This window comes from Vombatus ursinus, unplaced genomic scaffold (assembly GCF_900497805.2).
Source record: "Vombatus ursinus unplaced genomic scaffold, bare-nosed wombat genome assembly UNPS02014863.1, whole genome shotgun sequence".
NCBI lineage: Eukaryota > Metazoa > Chordata > Mammalia > Diprotodontia > Vombatidae > Vombatus > Vombatus ursinus.
Window position 1 is genome coordinate 33,493,938 of NW_020954641.1, and position 24,752 is coordinate 33,518,689.

Sequence of the window (24,752 nt, forward strand, 5' to 3'; positions counted from 1 at the left end):
ACTATAAGGACTTACTTTTTGTAAACATAGATGAATATGTCTTTAATTGGCTTATTGGGGGAAAAAGTAAAGAATTACAGAGGGTTGGAAAGGTGAGGAGTCCCAGGACTTTGGGACTTACTTGTCCTTTAGTGGCAGTCGCTGTTGGTGGTAGCAAGAATAGAAGGACTTTTCTCCATAACACTCCTTTTTCTGATATCTAAGGGGAATCAGACTCATTGTCCTGGACTCTTTCCACAGGAGTGGAATGTAGTGGCAGAGATTTTAGCTACCTGGCCCATGCCACATTGTGTTCTGTACTTTGCCACCTCAGTAGGCTGGCTCACCTGCTCTGGTGGTGCTCTCGCTTTCTAGAGATGGCCCTCATGCTTTCCCCAACTTGTTTCTCTGAACTATGAGTGAGTGGGGCTGGGCTGGAAGAGAGCTTGAGGTCTGAGATGTGCTGCTGTTTTCAGGGATGTTGGTCCCTTCCTCCACAAACAGGGCTCCCCCAACACCTCCCTTCCAACCTCCCACACTCACTTTTATCAGGCACCTAGCTAGAAGCTTATGACTGTTTCTCATTGGCAGAGTACACCCTCTCACTGTCATTTCATTTGGGTTGGGAGTATGAGCTGAGCTAATCTCCCTAGTACTTCACAATTTACAAACTGCATTTTATGTTTTTATATACATATTATATATTTATATAAAATATTTATACATGTTATATTGTTGTTATTGTTATTACATTTAATTCTCACAGCAGACTTTTGAGGTGGATGTTATTTTATGGATGAAGAAATTCAGGCTCAGAGAGCCCAAATATTTTTGTGTACATTCACACATCTAGTAAACAATAGGTCTGGAACTTCACCTTATGTCTTTTAGACTATAAGAACAGCATTCTCTTTAAAATGTTGATCTGGTATGTTATGAAGAATAAGCATACTTTTTGTGTAAAGAAGAGTTGAAAGCATTTCTTTGAGAGTATTTGCATTTCCTAGTAGGTAAAAATCTTGTTATTTGACTTTTTTAAAATGAATTAACAATACAGCCACATAGATGGTGGATTACTTTTAAGTACAAGTAGTGAGCATTGAGAAAAGCTTTCATCTAGTTTTGATTTTTCTATTATTTTTGTATTGGACAAAAGTATTTTGCTTTGTAAGAAAAAAATTAAACAATGTTAAATTACACTGGATTGGGATAGTTTTGTTGTTTTTGGAGATATATCTATAAAAACTTGTGATTTCACAGGTGTGTGAAAAAAGTGAGGAAGCACCTTCTACTAATGTGTATTGTCACTTCTTTTCTAACTTTACTGGCTTAGAGAGTTCATGGGATATTGAGGAGTTGAGGGATTTGCCAAGAATCAAATAGCCAATATCTGTTGGGAACAGGACTCAATCCCAAGTTTTGCCAGCTCTCTATGCACTATGTCTCCCTTTGTCTCATATTTAATCTGGTAGGGGAGAGAAGGAAGTTACCGCGGTCAGGAAGATTGTTTTCCCGTGGAATGGGGTTCATCTTTTGCACAGGGACTGCTAACACATGAGATTTCCCCATGGGAAACTCAACTGTACGGTTTGCTGTGTCATTAATATATTTATATTAAAAGATCTTTGTGGGTAATTCTTCTGACTGGGCCAGGCAGACATCCCCTTCTCTTCCTCTTCACAACTTGTCGAACTTAATGAATAGCTGTGGCTTACAACTCTGTTAATGACCCCCTCTAGACTTTGCCTGGATAACAGGCACAAGTGCATTCCTGAAAACTTGCAGCTTATATGACCAACCAGAGTAGAGTCCTTTTAATGTACTCTTTTGAGAACTCAGGATTGATATAAGTTTTAAAACAAAATATAGGAAATTAGGCTAAAATATTCTGAACTTTGCATTTACTCCATTTGCTTTTTTAAAAATTCCCTGTAGTTGTGCCCCCTTGAATGATCTGTTAGTGATCATATTGTGTATCTCATGTTCCATAGGCTGCAACGAAGAAACAAAAATATGAAAAGATTAGTGAAAAGAAAATGTCCACTCCTGTTGAAGTTTTATGTAAGGTAAGATGCATTTAATTGATTAGCAATCAAAGAAAAGCAATTTATGATAGGCATTAAAACTTGAATGTCCTGTCGGAGTGGTCAGTTAACTTTATGAATTTGCTTTATGCTAATGCCATAGTATAATTGACTTTTCAGTGAATTGGCCATATGTGAGTGATTTATAAGATAACCTATGATGCCAACATATTTTAGTCTGCTTAGACTAATCCCTAGTATGATAGGGGCAAAGACTTTGGTAGAGAAAAATCCATATTAAAAAGGTAAAGATGGACATTGAGAAAAAGGTATAGGACATAAGCTCTCCTGATAGAATTCTCCAAAGCAGTGTATAATTTAACTTAAGAAAAAGAAAAGATACCCAGTGTATTTATGTTGGCAGGTAGAATCATCAGAAGAAAGAAGTGGTAGACTTAGTAAAGAATAGAAGCATAGGAGTAGACAGAAAAGCTATTGATTTCTGCATACTTTTGAAGGAATTTAAACTCATTTTATTTAACGGGAGTGAGATTAGAAAAGAAAAAACTTCCTTAAATATCTTATCATCACACATTGTGTAAAGTAGGCTTATAGAATTGCTGAATAGTTTGTATATCATATAAAAGTTGATTGAAATACTACTAAGTTTTGTGTAACTACTGTGTACCTTTAATTCAGGGGAATGTAAGATATGTTGTATGCTTTAAAGGAACTCATATTTTGTTAGGGACATAGACCTAATACATGTTGGTGGTGTGCATGTATTTCTGGAGGTGTATTGTGCATATGCAGGGTTCCTAAATGAGCAAGTTGACTTTGAAAATTAAAGGTGTGCTAGAGAAATAAAATTATTTTGCATATCTGCACTTTCCCTTTCCTAAGATGGGGGAAGGGCAGATGATAAGGTTTACACCACATGTTGTATGTTTCTAAATATCTAGAAATTTTCTCTTAATGGAAAATATTAAGGGAAGACTTTGGAAGTAGAGAAACAATTGGACAGAAAGGTAGAGGTAAGAATAGATTAGGACAGAGGACAAGTATCTGCTATATGTCCATTTCCTATCTCACTTGGCTCCTGTAACATTAAAAAGCACTTGAGTGCTTTGTGGTATGGTAGTGTGCTGCTGGGAAGGACAATTATAATTATGCATTCCATTTCTTTTAGATTCTTAAAAGACAACACTTTTCAAAAAATCCAAGATAGAAGTGAAATAATATTTGATAATAAGAAACATTACTTTATAGGTAATTTGCCCTAAAACTATGTGTATAACTACATTTTAGCAGTGTGGTTACTACTCATGGGGATGGGAATTTTGATTCCTTCAGGCCCCCGTGCTCCCACATCAATGCTGTTGAGAAATTAGTATTACGGAGTGAATAAGGAAACATTATACTGGTTACACAATGCAGGCAAACCAAATTTTAGAGTAGTTAATTTTTAATTTTCAGACCCTTTTGAAATAGTAAACATAGTATCCTGCTTAGTTATTGTTAATTACATATATAAATGTTTGTTTTCTGTTAAGCATGCAGTATGTTTCTTTGACTCACTTGTTTTCATTCTTGGTCCTATAGGGGTTTCCAGCAGAATTTGCCATGTATCTAAACTATTGTCGTGGACTACGCTTTGAAGAAGCACCAGATTATATGTATCTGAGGCAACTATTTCGTATTCTTTTCAGGTCAGTTTTGAAATTGTTGAGGATAAAGCATCCTGCCCAAATGACATCATGATATTAATGCAGCCTTTCCTTTTACTTACACTGTGCTGTGGCAAAATGAGCTAAAAGTTATCCAAGCCTTTATTTGTCTACAAAATGAGTATGTTAACATCTGTAGTGGATCTCTTAGAAGGTTATGATGAGGATCAAGTGTAAAGACCTTTGTAAACCTCTAACTATTTAAATGATGATAATGATGATTCCCCAAGGTTTCAGGGGAAACATTTTGAGAAAATATAAATTCCATAAGAAATTGAGAGGCAGCATAGAACAGTAGTGCATAGGATTTGCACACCAGAAATTTGATTTATAATCCTGACTATTTACTAGTTGTTGACTTTGGGCAAATTATCTTTTTACTGATGTAATAATTGCAAATGATAATAACATTTTTTCAGTACTTGGGTATAGTTTTGGGGAGGGGGTTCAGACTTTTTTATTTAAGCGAGCACTGAATTTTGAGTCTACTTGTGTATTAAGATGTTTACCAGCATCGTTTGTTAGGTTAGAGGGAAGACCTACTGCTACCGTGATTATAAAGTGCTTAGCACAGTACCTGGCACATAGTAAGTGCTATATAAATGTTAGCTGTTGTTATTATTGTTACTGTTGATTACTGAGCCCAGAAAAGAGCATTCGAAATTACCAACTATAGGGCCACACTAAAGATTTCCAGATGTTTACTTAGATTTTATTTGCTTTTTCTACTCTTTGTCAAGGCTGTGAGACTTGTTGGTATAAATAAGCTACAAATTTGCAACAGATGGACTGTGCTCGCAAAGACAAACTATTCATGGAGCTAAAGTAACCCGAATGTTGGAACTGCATGCCTTGCCATTTTTCTTCCCTCTCTCAGGGATTTCCCCATAGTCTTTAGGTCTATATTTGAGCCAAGCATTGATTATAACCATGTTCTCACTACTCCTTCCTTTATACATTTTATCATGCCACTTGATTTCCCATCTTGAAATGAAGATAGGTGTGTGTGCAGGCACGCGTGAGTGCGTGCATGTCCACTCCCATGCAAGCACCTAACTAACTTGACAAAGCAGGACCATAGGCATGTGAGTGATCATCTATGAGATCTATTTCATGACAGAATTTAGGCTTAGGTGGTAAGGCTTGGCTTTATCGCAGCATGAGTTTGGGTTTTGAGGTTTGACCTATGGTTTTTTTATTTTTGTTTTTTAATGTTTGAAGGTTATATAAATATACCATGGACAGATATTTGGAGTGGTTTTCTGTACACACCAAACTTTTTTTTATTGCTCTATTTTAATGTCTTAAGGTATAGGAATAAGGTGCCAGTGATGGCCAGATTGTCTTTCAATCAAAGAGAAATGTTCTCGTGGCTGACATTGCTTGTTTCTCTGATAAACCTCTAAATCCATGCTGATGTATCCCTAGGCAATACAGATCTTTTCCTCATAGGCTTCTTGTTCTATAAATATAATTTATAATCCCAGTTTGTGGGATACAGCTGTGGTGTAATCACTGCATTTAGAATTACTAGCTGAGTTTAAGAAGTCCTACTCTGCAATTCACTAGCTTTGTGACAAATTAAAATTGCTTAAAAGCCTCCTTTTACTCATCAGTAAATTAGGTTTAAATACCTGCAGTAACTACCTCATTCACAGGTTTCTTCTAATTACAAAGGATATATTAAGCACTTGAAAAATTATAAAGTGCTATACAAATGCCAGCTATTATTGCTCCTTTGCTTTTTTTAAAGCCAGATCTTTTTAATTTATCAGCCTTGTAGTTGAAAGTGCTCATTTTGAGATGTTATTTTTTAACTGCTACTGTAGTCACTGTTTCCTCCCACCCCTCAATATTTCAGCATTAAATGACATTTCATTTGGAGTTACTGGGATATTATATATTGTTATCAGCTTTGATCCTGCACTGGTGTGTGTATGTGTATACTTATAAGTATATACATATACACATTTATCTGCATTTATATACACATTCACAAATAACGGTTTGGGGGTTTTGGTATTTGAGGGGGTTTTTTTTGGAGGAAAGAAATAAGGAAAGTTCATATCTGAACTTTTGCAAGACTTTCACAATAAAACACTTGTAAGAGTACTTTGCCACCACCTATCCTATAGAGAGGATGAGAGGATGAGATTACCAGACTAGTTTTGAACTAATTTATAGGTTGTCAAGATGAATTTTATTTTTATTTCATTCAAAAATTATTTCATTTTATTTTTATTTTCAGTTTCTACTTTTCTCCCTCCATTCATCACTCCCCCACCCACTGAGGAGGCAAGAAATATGATTCTTATTTTACCTAAGAAGTCATGCTAGTCATATTTTTGAATTAGCCATGTTGGGAAGAGGGAAGGCAAGGGGAAAAAAGGAAAAAAATATGCTTCAGTATGCTTTCTGAGACCATCAGTTCTCTATATGGAGGTGTATAACATAAATTTTATCAGCCCTTAAGAACACATAGATTGTTATATGAATTGTCTGTCCTTGGTATTTGAGTGTAACAGTTACCAAGTATTGGTATAAAGGAAATTATTTTTCCCCCCTAGGACTCTGAACCACCAGTATGACTACACTTTTGATTGGACAATGTTAAAGCAGAAAGCAGCCCAGCAGGCAGCCTCTTCCAGTGGGCAGGGTCAGCAGGCCCAAACCCCCACAGGCAAGCAAACTGACAAAACCAAGAGTAACATGAAAGGTTAGTAGCCAAGAACCAAGTGACGTTACAGGGAAAAAATTTGAACACACAATTTGGGTCAGTCAGTAATTTATAACAGTGTTAGATCAAGGAGGTGGTTTAAAATACACACACACATTTGGCTCTTGATTTTAAAAAATCAGACGTCCTTGGAAAATTTGACTACTAACTTTAAACCCAAAATGTCCTTGTTCATATATATATATATATATATGTATATATATGTGTGTATATGTGTTCATATATATATATGTATATATATTTTCATATATATGTGTGTATATTTATATCATTTCTCTTGGGATGTTGGGTCATTTTTAACAACTGCCATCTTTTTTAGTCATGCATTAACCCCTCTTCCAAGCAAGAACCATGACTTGGTGTTGGGAATGTGATTAATAAATTATTCAATCCAAAATCCTAGACCTAACACTTGTTGATTTTTTCCCCCCCTTTTAGGAATGGATTTGATTAGCCATGGTATTTTCAAACTAACAGTGTTAAGATTTTTTTCTCTGCATGATAATTTGGCAGTAAATGTGAAAAATTGTGGGTATGATTTTCTTTCACTAGGTGAAAAGGTGGCATTACTATGAATGCTTATACTCAGGAGTATACCTCTTAGTTGCAAAGAATTTTGCTGAATTAGATATTTAAATAATGGAGGAATTGAATGTATCTTTACTTATACATATCTATATCAGTTATTTTATTTTCTTAATTACATATGTTTGAGGGATTTCAGCTTAAGAATTTCAAAGAAAATTTTCAAGTACTTGGGTTATTTAGAGGTTCATCATGCATTTTCTTTATATTAAGAGCTTGCAACTTGAAGGTGCCTATTTTCATGGGGCAGGGGCTACTGCATTACTGGTATCTTCTTCTCTTTACCTAACTCCTTTATTTTCAGGGAGTGGAGGGTTTATGGCAATTTGCAGTCATTATGTCAACTGCCTTGAGACCCCACTTCCTTTATGCATTCTTTTTTCTTGGGGGCTTACTGGAAATTTTGCTTGACAGTCCTGGAAATGGTGATGGGATTTGATTTTTTTTTTTTTTTTCGGTGATGTCTTCATTGTTGTATGAATGATCTAGTTTGAATATAGTCTTCAGTTTGCCCTTGGTCTGTAGTCTGATTAAAACTTTTTATAATAACCAACTTTCAAATCAAAGAATAAGAGATTTTAATTCTAAGTTAGTTTCAGAAGTCATAATTTACTGATGTCATCCTCATCTTAGCAGCTAATCTTCGATGTACATAATAAACTCATAATGAAGTTATCAAAGAAAAAAAGTGAGGGAGAATAAACCAGGGTTCAAGCCACAATTAAAAACAAAGGAGAGCAAAATGTAAGCAGCATACAAAGGAGAATTTGTTTTGACCCTGAGCTAGATTTGAGAGGGTCTTTCTGTGGCATAAAAAATGACTGCTGAATTTGGGTTTTGTAGGTAATAGAAAATTCAATTGGAAATCCAGAGTTAAACCAACACGTTACTTAATGGGACCAAAAATAGGTTTCTGAGAAAAAGAAAGGAGGTGCCAAGTATGGATTGAAGCTGTGGAAGCTGGATGAATCAACTCTGGGTAGAGTTTTGCATATGACCAGAATTGTTTCTCAGGAAAGTTAATATTTAACCCAATGACCATCACTTTGTTTCTTAATATTAATAATTACCCTTTAAAATTCAGAGTAGGATTTATTTTTAATTTGTAGTTGGACAGTGACCAGAGGAGAGGCATCAGGATTAATTGAAGGAACTAAGGACATTTTAGCCAAGAAAAGATAGAACAGAGGGAGCATTCGCCTTCAAATACCTGAAGGACTGTCATGTGACAGAAATACGAGACTTCATTCTGGATAGCTCCAGTAATTCTGCTTAAAAATTAGAATGCCTTGTCTTCTGAACTTTTGAGTTTTCTATCACTCGAACTGCATGAACAGACTGTCAATGGATGTTGTATAGGGCTGTGATTCTTGGATTTACTGGAGGTTGTACTAGATGACCTCTGAGGTTCCTTTCTTATTTGGAATTATTGAAGTTGATGCATTTCTCTTCTGTACTTGTGTCTACGAATAGAGTTAGCAATGCAGGTTTGAAGAAATAATTAATGACTTGATTTAAATGGAAAGAGTGGCAAGTATTGCCTGATTGACCAGTGCCCTGGTAATAGATTTCATTTAGGGCTTGTTGTTCCTCTTATGCATGCCAGTTATTAGATTAATATTAATTGTACCAGTGCTATTGAAGGAAATAACTGATGTCCATAAGTCATGACTCATTATTAGGGTGGGCAGCTCTGGTGTAATTTTCCTTACAAATGAAATAATTTGTTACTGAAATAAATTGAAAAAGTTTTTCAAAAGCTAGCTAAGATCCATTTTGGAAACTGGACACACTCCAAATTAGATTGCAGTATCAGTTAACCTAGAGCATTTTAATTCAGGCATTAGGTAACTTTCAGAAAGAATTAGTAAAGCATTAGTTTTGAAAGCTAGAGATTTTATTATTGTAGAGATCACCTGGTACAATACTACTTAAAGGTTGAGTCTCCTGAAATACTCCTGGTTAAGTAAGCAGTGTTACACCACTGCTCTTCTAGTGACAGGGAACTTTAATGCCAAGTCCACTCCACTTTTGGACAGCTCTTAACTGTTAGGGAATTGGTCCAGTTTTACCTTTTCAGGTTATAAGTCTCATGTCTTTTCTATGTTAAATACAGTATGAGTTTCTTAACCATTAATAAGCAGAAGTAAGACCTTTTATTTCCAAATCTCACAGAAAAGATTCTGGGCATATTGAATTCATGTTTTCTTGTAAAAATATTATTAAAATTATTTTGAAAATTTCTATGTAATAGGGATTTTTCTTATAAACACTTTCATTTTTCCAAAACAATTATAATATTAATGTGCTAGTTTTCTGACAAATAATGTATTCCTTCATCTTAACAAAAAAGGTATCCATAAAGATTTGTTTATAAAGTAAGAGATTTTGTATCTTTTTAAACTGAAAGAGCTCACATTTCATTGACTGTCATTTCAAAGAGAACTCAGTCCAGGGGGAACATATTTGGCCCTTATGTAAAATATTGCTTGTGATCAAATGCCCCCACATCCTACGTGACCAACAGCTGTTACTTGAGATCCCTTGCATGTCAGGTGCTGACATGTTGTAGTTTCTGTGGTTTGACAACTAGGGAAATCTTTTCATTGGCATTACAAGACCTTTTGCCTTTATTGTTAGTCAGAGAATTTGGAGTACCAGGAAATGACAGATACTATTAGATACAATATTTTCCCAGAATTTTTAAGACTTTGTAATTTGGGGGAATTAGTTCCTTATCTCTGTTTGGCAGTTCATAATATTTTTAGTTGGTTTCAAAATTCTTTGTTTCACATTCTCTAAATGAAGTTGAATTGTTTTAAATCAAAACTAATGCAATATTGCTAAAGAAAATGCAAAGCCCTAGACTGTTTTTGCAGTACTGGCTTTTATGAAGTGAATATTATTTGTTTCCTAGCTACTGAACTTTGCTGGACTTTTCAGAAAGTTAAGTTGTGCTTTTACAAAACCTATCAGTCTTCAAAATTGATCTCTAAAGGTTAAGTAACCAATATTTCTTTTCTTTTGTTTGGATCCTATAAAACTCAAGCACCAAACAAATCTTTGCTTCTTCCCTAAGACAGTAGTGCTGGGTTGTCATAGTCTTAATACTGGGTCTAAATAGTGAAATGAAACTGCCTATGAGCCCTACCTCAATAAAGACACTGAAGAAATAGAAACACATTTTTTAGTCAGTTACATACGAGTATATTTTTCTCTTTTTGCACATCTACTTAATTAGCAGTGAATTATTTTTTGAGAACTTGAGTTTAATAAAGGAAGGGAAAAATTTGGGACATCAGTTACAGTTAACCTGAGTAAATAAGGGTGTAACTCTGAGAAGTAATGAAGTTTACCAAGGGTGGTACCAGATAAAACTTCACTCAATTCTAAGGCCCCGAACAATTCATTTCCACCTTAGAAACTGGAAGAGGGAAATTTGGGGAGTAAATACATTAGAAACAAATAGAGGTTTTGTCTTTATGTTTGCATATGCTGTTTTGATTTTGCCAATCAAAAAGCATTTCTGTCTACAAGGGTTTTTGATTTATAAGAGCTGTATGAGGATTTAACATTAATTTTGATGGACATTAACTTTTAATGAGTGCCTAAATAAATATATAAGGTAGTGTTATCAAGAGCACTTAATACTAATTTTTGGAAAGAAAACCTGAGTAGAACCTATAAAGTTAGCAAATTAGATACCTGTGGCATTAAGAAAGACATGCAGACAGGGTGTTCCAGAAGTCTACCAAAACTTAAAAGTTTTTGGGATACCCTGTATTTTTATGCATGTCACAGGTAGGACTCCCTGTTCAACATTTTTATCAACAACTTGGATGAAGACATTGATGAAACACACTCTTTATGTTTGTAGTTTAAAATCTAGAAGGAACAGGTAATATGCTGGATGACAGAGTCTGGATTCAAAAATATCTCAACAGGCTTGAATGATGGGTGGAAACTAGCAACATGAAATTTAATAGGTGTAAATGTAAGCTTGAAATTTAGGTTAAAAATCCATCATATAGATACAGGATAGAGAAACTTCGCTTAAAAGCCATTAATATGAAATTGAATTTAGAGTTTGTGTTTTCTGTAGGTTTAGTGCAGTGTAACTACCAAAAATGAGAATACACTTTTCAACTGAATTAATAGAAGTTTGTGTTCAGAATTTAGCGAGGTGACAGTTTTTTACTGTGTTCTCTTTTGATCAGCCTGATGCTGCAGTATTTTTTTTTTTTCCAAGAGGGACTTAGACAAGATATGCCCACAGGAGGGTAGCCAGGATGCCTATAGGTCTTTTGGCTGTATCATTTGATATATCATTTGGCTATATCATTTTGAAGGAATTTGGAGATGTTTGGGCTGAAAGTGTGAGTAAGAGAATAGAAAGAATGAATGTAACTTGAAGTGTGTGAAGAATTGTCATATGAAGGAGAAAGTAGACTGTTTTTGTTCCAGAGAACAGAAATTAATCTATAGATAGAAGTTAAAGGGAAACAGATTTCAGGCATAAATTATAAGGGAGAACTTAAAAGATAAATTAGAGCTGTTAAAAATGGAATGTGCTTCAGGAAGCGAAGTGTTGTCACAGGTTGTGATGATAAAGGAAATCCCTTGTGGTGGTTGAAATGTTCAAGTAGATGGCTTGTTACGGTACATTTCAGCTGGATTCTAGAAAGAAGCATGAAGGATGTTCATTTGATAAGTCTGCATTTGTATCATAAAAATAATACCACCAGCATCTTTTGATAGAAAAGGCAAAATATGTTTTAAGTAATGTTGCAAGTGTGGAAAAAATTATACATGGGGCGGTGGGTAAGCTAGGTGGCGCAGTAGATAGAGCACGAACCCTGGAGTCAGGAGGGCTTGAGTTCAAATCCAGCCTCAGACAGATGATACTTAATAGCTCTGTTGACCCTAGGCAAATCACTTAACACTGATTGCCTCACCAAAAAAAAAGCAGTATATGTAGGAAGTATGTTTGTTATCTCCCAGACTTTCCAGTCTAACGTTTAAATATGTTTAGCATTTGTGCTAAATACTGTTATAGTCTAGATAGCAAAGCCAGTATGTAATATAGTTTGTTGACTTGAGATGATTTTTCTCTGCTTTGGTAGAATGTTGGCATTCAAAACAAATGGAGTGATACTATTTCATCATGCCTACCTTACCAGTTTCTTTTCTTACCCTCCAATGTTTATCGGACTTCAGCTTCAGTTTTTGTCTAGCGTGACTTTTTCTGACTTCACCAGTTACTGCTAGGAACATGTCTGGTTACTCAGCAGAATAGTGCAAATCACAGGCGAAGATCATGAACCGTGTCTGGAAATGCTAATCTACTCAGGAAAAAAATGTGTTGAATCTATTGAGATGCCAGAAGAACTGTGACTGTCTACTGGAATCTAGAAAAACTGAACAACAACGTTGGATTGTAAAGATCTAAAAATAAACTAACAAGAAAGAAGATAAATGTCAGAGAATCTATTGTGATTTGAACTCCATCTTTTCCAAAAACTCACTGAATCTTTCATACTCTTGGCATTGATATATTTCTGAGTAGCTCTATAACAAGTGAGAAGGCCTTGTGAATAGCTAACTGGAGTACGATGTTGCTGTAACGCAGCGATGATGTGGAATAGCTTCCAATTGGGAGAGGAATCAGTCCAACGATCTATAAGCAGAGTGTCTTCCAATTGGGAAGAGGAGTCAGTATAACAGGTATTACTTTCAAATAAAACAACTTCACAAATCTCTCTGAAATGGTGACCTTTGTTATAGTAAAGCTTTGAAAGCATTTAAGTTCTTTGAGCTTTATTGTGGTCATCTTTGAGCTAAGTGAAATAAATGTTGTGCCTGCTGTGTTTAATCTTTACTTGTCCTTTCTGTAAAGATAAGAATAAGGTTGTTTCCTTTATCTCTTCCCACCTACTGGCTATTTTTTAAAGTTTCTGTGGGAAGGCAGCATTTCTGTTATTAATTCCATTTTGTATGCTGCTATCTTATAGTTCAGGTTCTAGAATATTCATAGTTTGATTTAATTAAATTTTGAGCTATTAAAAACTGTCCAAAATAAAGTATAATAATGAAGAGTGGAAAACTCCCCATTTGTGTTTTTAAGGTGTTGCTAGTTTTTCTTTCATCATTGGGATCCTAAACTCTTAAGGCTTATGTAAGACCTTCTTGATGCCTATACTAGATAAATAAGGATCAGTTGACATTAATTTTTGGTCATTGTTCTAATTTGATCTAAGTGGGAAATGTGGAAATTTATAATATAGGAACATCAGCAAATATTGTACATACATGGGATAATATATATATTTAAATTTATGGGTTCTACTGACTTATGTAAAACTTGACAATTTTTTTTTTCTTTTTAATATTTACAGGTTTGGGAGAAACTTCAAAGTAGAGAAATAGCCAGATGCATACCACTGACCTCGACTATCACCTTAACTTCAAGCTCTGGTTTTACTATTTCCAAGAGGAAAAGGATTTAGCCTTTAGTTTAGCTGAAGTTTCCGTGAAGATGGCATCTTTAAGCGACCTTTATCTTTTGGAAGCCAGGAGGTTCTTGGCTTCATCTGGACTGAAAGATAAAAGCCAAGGAATAAAGGATTATGCTAACTGGAAAAAGAATTCAAGAGAGTATTTAATGCTTGAAGATGAAATGCAAGGCCCAAATGTTATATATATGGTGGATATACATACTGGTTCTCCTTTCTTCCCCTATCCCTTCCCCCCAAAAAATGTTTATTGAGCTCCACTGAAATCCTAGGATAATTTACTAGAGGAATGATCATCCTTGGGTAGAGTATCCTTCTGACCCTTTTGAAGAGTTGAATCTGCAATTAACTACCACCGCTTCCAACAACACTGATCTAGTTGCCCCTCCTTAAACATTTATCTCTAAAGAAAGTGGTCTGGTTGGCACAGAATAATTTTCAAAATAGGTTAGATTGAATGAAACAGAAGTCTTTGTATAATTTTAGCTTGTATGCTTTCAGAAAAGGGAAGTAAAACTGACCTTCCTCTTCCTCGTTCCTCCCCTTCTCAAAAAAATAGACCAATAGTTTAACCTTTAATTACATTGCAAATTTGATTTCTTTGTCAGCAAAAGAAGTTAAAGCCTAATTTCTAGTTTAATGTTAGATCCTGGTTATATGATAACTATAAGGATTTCTTCACATTTTCATGAGTCTCCTTTTAAATAAAGGATTTATTTTTAGGTTATAACAGCAAATTTTCAAGAATGACTGTAGGTTTTATGGTTAAAAAAACAAAAACAAAAAAAAAACCTGTCATTTCCATTTAATCAGCTTTCAGTTTGGGTGTTGGCCATGAAAGAATTGGGTTCACCTTGAATTGAAGAGTTACGTGTAATTCTTGGAAATTAGGTTATTGAGCATGGCCATTTTTAATGTATAATTTATTTGGAAATTGATCTATAGGCTTTATTTCTTTAAAATACATGTCTAGATTATCCCAAGTAAATTTTTCATTTAAACAACAAACCTTTTAATGTACCAGTCAATACATACTCATCAGATAGTATAATAGATACTACTTCTTCCTGCAGTAATCTTTCTTATGAGAAACATATTAACTTTTGAAAAGATAGTTCAAGATAAGTAGCAGTTTGCTATATAGCTATTCAATAGATATCATGTAGAAGTATATGATTTGTCTACCGTGTAAGTAATAAGAGATTACTAGACTGTAGAGGATGAAGGATCAGATCTGATTGTGTTGTAGAGTCTGAAGAAGGCTTCATGGAAGAGGTAGAGTTTGTGCACAACAGTTATAAATAAGCAGAGGGTTTACTTCAAATGTGAAGAAAGGGTTAAGGGCAGGAGTGTTTTTCATGCTAGGTGGAAGTAATAGCTTATTCTGTGGAGTTGTACACATTGAACAACAGGAGGCATTTCTGAGTTTCATTCCTCTATCTTTCCTACCAGTTCTAGTTTTATTGTTTCCTGGAGGAAATTTAAATTGCTGTCCATATTCATTCTCGTTCGAAGGGTTTGAATGCTGGTGTCAGAAAGAGTAACTTTTTTCGGTGTTTACTTTTAAGGGGCAAGTGAGGTATTTTCACCAAAATAGTTGAATAATGCCTCTAAAGTGGAATCTTAATTTGACATCTATAAAAAAAGGAATCTTAACAGTGAAAGTATATAACATTTTAATTGAGGTAAGACAGGTATCAGTTGCTGATGAAAAAGTAACTGCAGCTTACAGTGACAGTAAGCTCATTTATATGGCTTGGCTACTAGAGCTAGAAAGAGTTTTGTTAAATATTGAATGAAAATACAGAGACATAATAGACATAAATCTGGTACTTTAGTCATTGTAAGAGTGGGGAAATTCTATGGATAACTAGCTAAATTTAAGCAACATCAGTTTTTGAAACTAAAGGATTGAGGATTTAGTAGATTTTAGTAGAAAAACAGTGACATTTTGGAAGACGTATGTTATCCAGCAGTCTTCAAGGATGCAACCCAAATTTTCTTGATCAGCTCTCCTGGGCCAAATTGAGTGGAATAAAAACAGAAATTACAAATAATGAGGTTTTTTTGCTTATTGCTTATTAAAGCTTATTTATTCCAGTTTGATGAACATTAGCTAATTTACAGCTGTTAAAGCAATCCACAACTTAGGCTAACTCTAATCAAATATCCCTTTGAATTGGCCACTACCAGATGGTTGTGTTTTGACATATGAGTAACTTTAAAGTAGATTTGCCTGGCTGTAAAGCCACAACATTCAATATTCAAATGAGAAAACAGCCCTTCAATTAGGAAAGGACATTCCTGACTTTCAGAATATAGATCCAAAGGCTAACGGGAGAGACTCCATTTCTCTGAGAATTCTTAGCTTGGCTCAGTTCTCCTGGATATAGTTTCTCTTTTTCAGTTTGAATTAACTCTTCTTTCTCTTTTCTCTGTCTCTTTTGGGCAGGTTTCTAAACATGAAGAGGAACAGATGAAGCACAGCAGATGATCAGAGCAGGACTTGTTACTCCCCAAATCTAGAAATTTTAGTTCATATGTACACGTACCAGTGGTTGTGGGCAACCATTTACTTGGTGTAAAGAACTTAATTTCAGTATAAACTGGCTCTGGTCAGCGTTGGTGATGCTGCATCCTGAGTTATAGCCGCTGTAATTGTGAATATTAACTGAGATAGTGAAACATGGTGTCCAGTTTTCTATTGCATTTTTTCAAGTGGAAAAGTTAACTAAATGGTTGACACACAAGTGGTGGAGAAATTGTGCATATGCCAATTTTTTGATACCTTTTATTTTGAACTACACTGCTTTGAGATCTCTTTTCAGAAGAAACGGCATGAACAGTTTTCAACTGCAGTTGTGATAATTGTAAATGTTCACAATTGTGCACTCTTAGGATTTTTTCCCCTTCCTAGGGTTTGAAAGTTGTAAACTTACACATTCTTAAAATTGTTGGCTTCTGTGTGCAAGTCAGCTGACATGGTAGCAACCAAAGATTCCAGTTTTTAAGCATATGAAAGACTGCCTGCTTACTGTGCTAGAATTAACAGCATCTAAAAGTGAAGATTTGAGAAAAACTTAGTGACTACTAGATTTATCCTTAGGACTCTGCATTAACTCTGTAATGTTCTTGGTATAAAAAAGAAAAACAACATATTCGTCACAGAAATTTAGTTAACATCTTACAACTAAATCTGTATGTAAGTTGCTTAGATCAATGTAATCACTGTAAACATCTATATGACCTGAGATTTTGTTTTTATTTTGAAATGGGAGCTTTTTTGTTTACAAGTTCATTAAAAACTAAAAAATGTTTCTGTAAAAAAAAAGTTTTTTTTTTTTTTTAAAAGAAATGCCTTGCTAATTCATTGATAGAATCAATATCTCCCCAGTTTTTTTAATAGACTACTTGATGGCCATTGTTAAATAAGTCATATTCCTTTGCAAACCATTTTAGATTTAGTGTTGTACCTCTTTTTTTTTAAAAATAAATTTTGTATTTTTTTTCCCTCAAGGGAGAAGGCATTCTTGATTTTTTTTTTTAAGTTCTTGCATCAATGCCTAGTAGTGCAACTGCAGGACTGGTGTTGGTAGCTCCAGTGTTGCCATTGACTAAACAGCTGGACTGATTTGTGTTGTTCCCTTTGAAAATAAGAGTGGAAGAGTTAAATGGTTTTGCAAACGAAGGGGATTTTCTTTCAAATTCTTATGAAGTGGCTATGACCAGATTGTTTCTTGTTCTTAGATTGCCTCACACTGTGGTGTTCTCATGATTACTGTCCCAAGTCCTCCAAGGCAGCCGGTGTGAGAGCTTTTTCCAGCTTATTTGCTTGTTTTCTTTTTCTCTTTATCTCTGACCCAGCGGGGGGAAAATACTATGATTGCTGGTTATCCTTTAAACAGTGTAATTTATTCATTTATAGCATGTCAGAATAAATTAAAAAAAAAAAAAACATTGTCTGAAAATGCTACCAGATGCCTATGTGTAAATGTGGTGTTTTGTACATTAACTTTGTTAAGACTGTAAATTTACACACGTTAAGGTTTAGTTTTGTGCCCTTTAATTCCAGCTTAGTTTTGTTTGTTTGTTTTTTAATTTGAAAACTGCCTTAGCAATAATTTCATGATTGCCATATTCAGCCATTAAGGTATATATATATATATATATATATATCAGAACTTCAATACTGCAAGCATCTTAATAAATAAGCTCTTGGAGGTAGTCAGCTTATTGTAATGAATCCTTTTTTTTTTTCTCCTAGCCTTTCTAGCTTGTTATAGTGTTAGTTGCTTTATTAATAAACCCTTTCTTTGGTACTTTAGCTAGAAATCACTCTCGTAAAGCTATTTTTAAGTATGATTTGTGTAAAAAGAAAAAGAAAAAAGTTTAGCTTGGTTAAAGGTTTTACCAAGTTGAGCTTCCTCTGGCAAATATTTTCCAGTGCTTTCATTTACTATGCACTTAGACTATGCACTTTTTCTGAAATATTTTTGTAACACTTAAACCTTTTTGTATTTTTGCCATTTGAAAAGGTTGTGGTGTAGTCCGTTTGTAATTAAGTTACAGATTTAAGACTGTTTAGCTTTGTAAATCAAAATGTAGGTATTTGTCCTGAGTGTATTGTCATTCCATCTGCAGCTGGAGCTGGAATCCCATTCATCTTCTAGCTAGCATTCCTTTTCTTCACAGTTTGACAAAAGAAGAATTTGAAATTCAGTGAATGCACTAACAAATCCTGACTGGAGAGGAATCTCGTTTGAACAAAATATAAATTACGCTTTTCCACTAAAATGATGGTACAAGTTGAAGACAAGACACTGAAATTGGACAACCTGACCACTTATGACTCCACAGTGGTTCACTCAGCTGAACTCTAGGTTATTCCTTCTTTGTTCACCCATTGGAGGTGCTGTTTAAAAAAATGTTGGGAGATGGCCATTCTAACTATTGTTTGAATGTCTCTGTTTGGGAAAAAATAACAAGGAAATAAAAGTGGAGGGAGAGTCTGGTTATCTCTTCCCCATATTATTGTGGATATGATCTTATGGCCTACAAATGCCTTTTTAAAGGGGTTGTTTTTAACTGTGAATTTACCACCAGTAAGTTTTTAAAAGTTGAGGTTCTGTTATTATTGTCCCTGCCATACTGACATTAGTTATACTGTCCCATTGTAACAAAGCTCTAGTCAATAGTCTATTCCCCCAGAATTCTTAAATGCAAATTTCTTGTAATAAAAGGGGTTTGTTTAAATTGTTGCTCATATTAACAGAGTGAACCTCAAGGAGGCAAGGAAACTGGAACCTGCTTCATGATCTTAACGTTTGAAAGAAGCTTACACAACTAAGTTCACTAGGGCATTTGATAACTGGTTCGCAAGTTGCGGTGCCCTGAGTTTCTTAAATAACTGGTTCTGATTTGAATTACCCAGTTTGCTTGTACATTTTCCAAACTAAACATTTATATGTATAATTAAATGAAAGGTAATTTTAATTTAGGTTACCATATGGCAAATTAATATACTCTTTTCTGTTAACTGGAACACAAAGATTTTTAGCATCTTTTTTTGTGCTGCAAGTGGCAGGAGTTTATTCAGTCATAAATCTGTGGATTAGTCATGTGCCTTGAGATTGAGCTTTTTAGAGTTATATTGAACTTTATAAAGTTGTCTAAGTTTCATGATTGCCAGTGAAATGAAATTGTTACTGTGCCTGTACAGGTAGTCATACCCTTCCTCACGCCACCTCATCATATTGCTTTTCATTGAAGTGTAGCTCCAATATACTGATTTTCTGATCATCACTCACATGTTTAAAAATAATCTAAAATAATATTTGTGTTCCCCATAAGCTCCCATAGCATTCTTGCCACCATATTTTTTGTGTGCCTAAACATAATTCCTATGAAATAGCCCCATGCTTTCTGGGGTTTTTTTTTGGTTTTGTTTTGTTTTTGTGGTGGGGAGAGAAGTGTTCTGGAACCAGTTAGGCAGGTTATGTCTTTTATGGAGCTAGCAAAGATACACAGTTTAGTATGGTTGTGTTTTAACTTGCTAATGCTTAATTAATGTTATTAATGTTATTTTTTGCCAGAAGTTTCAATACTTTATTGTTGTGCAGCATTTTCTATTTTAGACTAAGTGTGGGAGGCAGGAATACCTCGGAGCAAAAGTCTGACACGTCTATTTATTTATGTATTTTAAATGACTGTAATGACCAGTTTATCAACTGCCAGTTTAAAATAGAAAACTTTTCCTTAAATCTTTGAAACAAAGTAATATTTGAATTTCCCTTTAAGAATTCACAGTAAGCCAAGTCAGTTCCCCTAGTTTATTTTGCATTTGCTCTGTTGCCATCCCTTGTATGTCTGCTTGGATCATATAAATCTATAAATCTAAAAATTAGTATCTGGGATAAAGTAGGCAGTAGAACTTGATAAAGAGCTAGTTACAAGCACTTCTAAAGTGTAGGGGTATCTAATTTGATTTTAAAGAGTAGGACATGAGTGCTTTCTTTGATTGTGTGGAATTAAGACTATACTATTTTACAAAGGAGGTATGAATGCACAGGTAAAAAGACCATAAGATTTCATTGGTATGAGAAACTTCCAATGTGGAGCTACTTCCCTTTGATTATGACAGTCACCTCTTAAGTAATGCGGTCAAGTGAAGTGATTGTACCAGGTTTGCTCAGGGTATGTCAGAGGTGGGACTTGAACCTACTTAGATGACTTAGAGGCCAGCTCTTCACTATACCAAGCTGCCTCATGTGAAAATATATTCTTTAAAATTTAAGGAGGAATTAAAGGAAAAGAAATATAAAGTTATTTTATGATTTCATTTTTACTATGTCCTTTTTTAAAGTCTAAAAATTTAATAAATTGCTACTCACTGTACTATTGCTCCGTTTAGTTTATAATTTGCAGTGAAATTTTAGGTGCTTCCATGTACTCTTATAACAGAAGCTTGGATTCATTATTGGAGGAGGGCAATTAAAGTGTATATTTTTTTCTTCAAACCTGCCACCTTCAGATCTAAGTATAAAAGCCTTGCTTTGAAGTGTACTGTTAATAGCTTCAACTAGTGCAAAGTTTTGTACCTGATACGATGTCAGAACTAGATTATGTATATATAGGTGGGGCTTGCCTAAGAGCATAGAAAAAAACCAAAGTTTTAAAATGTGCTTTTTATGCAGTTCAGAAAAAAAAAAATGTACAGCTTTAATATTTGGAAAACATGCTAGTGTAGACTTTAATTTTCAGCAAGTTAGGGTTCTACTTGCCATTTTCTAGGTGAGCCAGTCATTTGCAATTGGGCTAAAGTCTTGGCTTGAATCTTAGGGTGCATATACCTGATAATTTAAAATAGTTCTGAGCCAAATAAGAACTTGCTGAGTAGTCAGTAAATATATTTTTTAAAAAGTGTACAGTAGTTTTCTATCAGGGAAAGCAAAATTTAATAATATGGCAATCCATGTTTATTTTTAAGCATAAACAATAAAGTCGAGTAGATTTTGGTTTTAAATAAACACTGATGAATTTGCTATTTAAGGCTCTTAGGTTAGATATAATTATAGTTTATAACAGGGAGGGCCATAATACTTTGTATTTCATGTAAATATGTCAACAGAGTAATCCTGTAGAAGAAATACTTTATCTAGGCTCTGCCGAGGTACTTTTTTAATGCTACAAGTACCTAGTTTTATGTCTTAGTTCCGATAATGTTCATTAAAGTTGGAGTTGTCAATCAGCTATCTCCAGTTTTTCGCTTTTGCTCCTTACCACCTCAGAGATAACAGCTACCAAGATTTAGCTTACATTTTTGGGCTGCTTGGCCTCAGGATCCCTATGAGGGAGGCAATGCAGGAATATTACAAGGGGGGAAAAAAGCTCAAAGATAACGATTTGCTTGGTATCAGTAAGTGGGCAAGCTATCTGTCCTCAAGTCATATTAAGACAGGCAACACGACTGTAGAGAATAAAGAATGAAACTAAAGGATTTTCTGTTGTAATTTGCTGACCACTCCTTAGCCCAGTCCTTTTATTTCTTGCTTGACAACTAGAATCCCTGTTAGCACATTAATTCACAATTCCAAAGTGAAGAACCTGTGGGATTTTTTTAATTAGATCTAAAGTAGTGCTTTATGCTTTTGCCACCTGAAATAAAATTCAGCTATCCTTAAAAAGTTGTGATAGAGAAAGCAGTGAAATTGGATTATCTGAGATCATCTAAGTTTGAATCATAGCTTTACTGATTCCTTTCTTTTATGACCTTAGGCGGGTCACTTTATCTCTGTGGGCTTCAGGTTCTTTCTCTGTAAGGAGTTTTGATTTAGAAGATCGAAAGATTACTTTCATCTTAAGTATTTATGATCTCCAGCAGCACAGTCAATTCAACTTAAAATTTATCACCTCTTCCCCCCCCCCCCCCCCCGTAAGCTTTTTGGATGCTTTTGATGAGTAGAAAAGCAAGAATGCCTTCGATTGAGGTATGAGGAATACAAAGGTGTCAAAGGAACTTTACAGGAGTCCTCCGCTAGATAAGTTAACAGAAACATAGATGAATTACAAGTAAGACATGAAGTCCAACCGTTTAAATTTACAGATAATGCAACAGGCTTTAAGTAGCTTGTCCAATGAAGGTCACATAGCTGGCAAGCAGCAGGATTTGAACCAGCATCAGGACTACACCTCCCAGTCTTTATTGATTGCACTATTCTGCGTAAACTAGTTGGATCAAAGGGAACTGGGGCTAATTGAGAGCTCACTTTTCTGAAAGTTATGACTCTGTGAGCTAATTCCTAGTCTAGTGCTTGTTAGACTATTTTTTGATTTTCATGTAATTCAACGTGGCTTAAGGGCAAAGAGGAGTAAATTTTGTTTCTTGAAAAAATTTGGAGAATTCAAAGCTGTTACTAAAGTGGTTTTAAATGGCATATTTTCACTGCACTTGGTCTCTCACAAAATATTAAGATGTGTTTTTTCTTTGGAAAACAACTAGGCCAAGTTGGCATTTGCTTATGTCTGGTTTGTTTCAATGTATCCAGAGTTGTTGGGGTTGATGTTTTCTCAGAGAAAGTTCCAGTTCTGCTCTCTCCTTCCCTGCAATAATCCTGGGCTTCTACTTTGAACATAATTGAGATAGCTATTGAATAGGTTTCCAATGCCTTGTTTTGAGGGGGAAATAGCCCTTAAACATTTTGTTACTGTATTGTGTGTGATGCATACAAAACTTGTAGATAAACAAGTTTTTCAATTTTCCATTTATATGCAAACTTCACAGATTTCATAAAGGTAATCTTCAGTCAGTCACTGTTGGAGTTAAGTGCCTGTTATTCAAAAGCGAAGTATACCAAGTGTACTTTGTTTCAGCAAGACTAGTTTGTATTGACTAGTTTATCTCTTTCTGGAGGTGATAGGAAGTGGAGGCCCTTTTTAAAAGGCTCATTCTATATGAAAAAGTCTTTTTGAGTAGTTTTGGAAAGTCAAAGTCAGTTTGCAATGTGCTAACATTTAGTCTAATACTTAAGATATAGATAATATGATATCTCTCTAGCGATGCAAATTACAACCCCTCTATAACTTTGTAAATGGTCTCAGAGTTGCTGTTAGAAAAATTTGCCCTGTGGCCAGTCTGGTGATGAGGATCTTCCAGCATATCTAGGCCATTCTTTGGGCAAATATAATCAGATAGTTATCCTTATACACCAGACCTTTTGTGTATAGTCAAAACCTTTTGTGTATATTAAAACACTGGGGTTTTTTGTTTTGTTATTTTGGCCTACAATCCACTGAGGTACAGAACACCTTAAAAAAGACCCTCAAATAAGAATTTTTAAATGCATAGGGTGATGAAATATGTAGGTTACCAGATGTAGTATTAGCACTTCTATGTATAATTGGAGGTTTGGGTTTTTTTTCCCCCCCAAAAGTTTGTGAAGATCAATGATATTTTCAGCATTTTAATACCTAAAAGGGATACGTATCCCTAGATATAAATCAAAGTTTATTAATATGATTTCATGTGTGCCCAGTATGAGTGTAATTCACTTAATGCTCTAAAGAAGAAAATATCCATGGAAAAAGTAAGGCACCAAGGTAATTCATTTTACAGAAGGTTGCTTTAAAGATAGCAGATTCAGTATTAGAGTAAAGGTTTCAGGGATTCAGAGAAAGAGCTCACTAAATTGGAATGTTAGTATAAGTGAGATGAATATAGTCTTGATTAAGTTACTGGTATCAAAGGAATCCCATAAATTCAGTTCAAAGTGCTCTATGTAAAGTATTGTTTTGTCATAAACTTGACAGTCATATCTTACTGGACAAGATATTACAAATACCTTGTTCATTCATTTCACTTATGTCTGACTCTTGGTGACCCCATTTGGAGTTTTCTTCACAGAGATACTGGAGTAGTTTGTTATTTCCTTCTCCAGTTCATTTTACAGATGAGGAAACTAAGGCAAACAGCTAAGTAACTTGCCCAGGGTCACACAGCTAGTAAGTGTATGAGGCCAGATATTAGTCTAGGCCAGGCTCTATGCACTGTGCCACGTAATTGCCCTACATATATCTTACTTGAGATAAAAAAAACCCAAAACCTAACATCTGGACACCAATAAGTGTGTGAAAAAGGCCTGGAGATTTAGGTGCACTTCAAGCTTAACCTAGCAACTGCTAATTATGCTTACATTTCCATAGAGGTAGAACGAGAAGAGCTAGGCCAGCCAGCTATACCTTCATTCAGCCATCCCTTCTCTCAGCCTTTTCACCCCAATCACATAGCATAGAGCTTGGAAAGTGCTTTCCTCAAGACAATGAACAATGCAGAGCTGAGACTTAACCCTTGTTGTTTATGATTTCATCAGTGCTCTTTTTTGCTGCCTCAAAGCAAACCAAAAAAGGCAATGAACTCTTAGGCTGCATTCCCAGGAGCGGTGTCCAGGGTAAGGGGCGTGATAGCACTCTGCGGCTGAGGACTGTGTTCAGTTCCAGGCACTGCCTTTTGGAAAGGATTATGATGAGGTGGAGAAGTTCAGATATTTCTCTGAAAAATGCAGTGAAATCATTACCTTTAAATATTTGAAGAGTTATCCAATTGAATTAAGGGGGCAGCCTGACTGTGGATAGAACTTGCTGGATTACTACTGGAGGACATACAAATTGACAACGTGAGAGTGGCCCCCACCTC

At 35.0% G+C, this 24,752-nt stretch overlaps 1 protein-coding gene across 4 annotated transcripts in view; it reads left to right on the forward strand.

The window, feature by feature from the left end:
* Positions 1-18,607, forward strand: part of CSNK1A1 (casein kinase 1 alpha 1) — a 55,465-nt gene extending 36,858 nt beyond the window's left edge. For 2 of the 4 annotated variants that reach the window (XM_027841771.1, XM_027841774.1), the window contains 4 exons: positions 1,971-2,045; positions 3,606-3,712; positions 6,298-6,446; positions 16,017-18,607. In XM_027841771.1, coding sequence (XP_027697572.1) covers positions 1,971-2,045; positions 3,606-3,712; positions 6,298-6,446; positions 16,017-16,024 — 339 coding nt within the window. In that variant the 3' untranslated portion in view covers positions 16,025-18,607. Of the gene's footprint in view, positions 1-1,970; positions 2,046-3,605; positions 3,713-6,297; positions 6,452-16,016 lie in introns of those variants that run through there. The other 2 variants (XM_027841773.1, XM_027841772.1) reach the window with 2 other exon arrangements.
* The last annotated feature ends 6,145 nt before the right edge of the window (positions 18,608-24,752 follow it).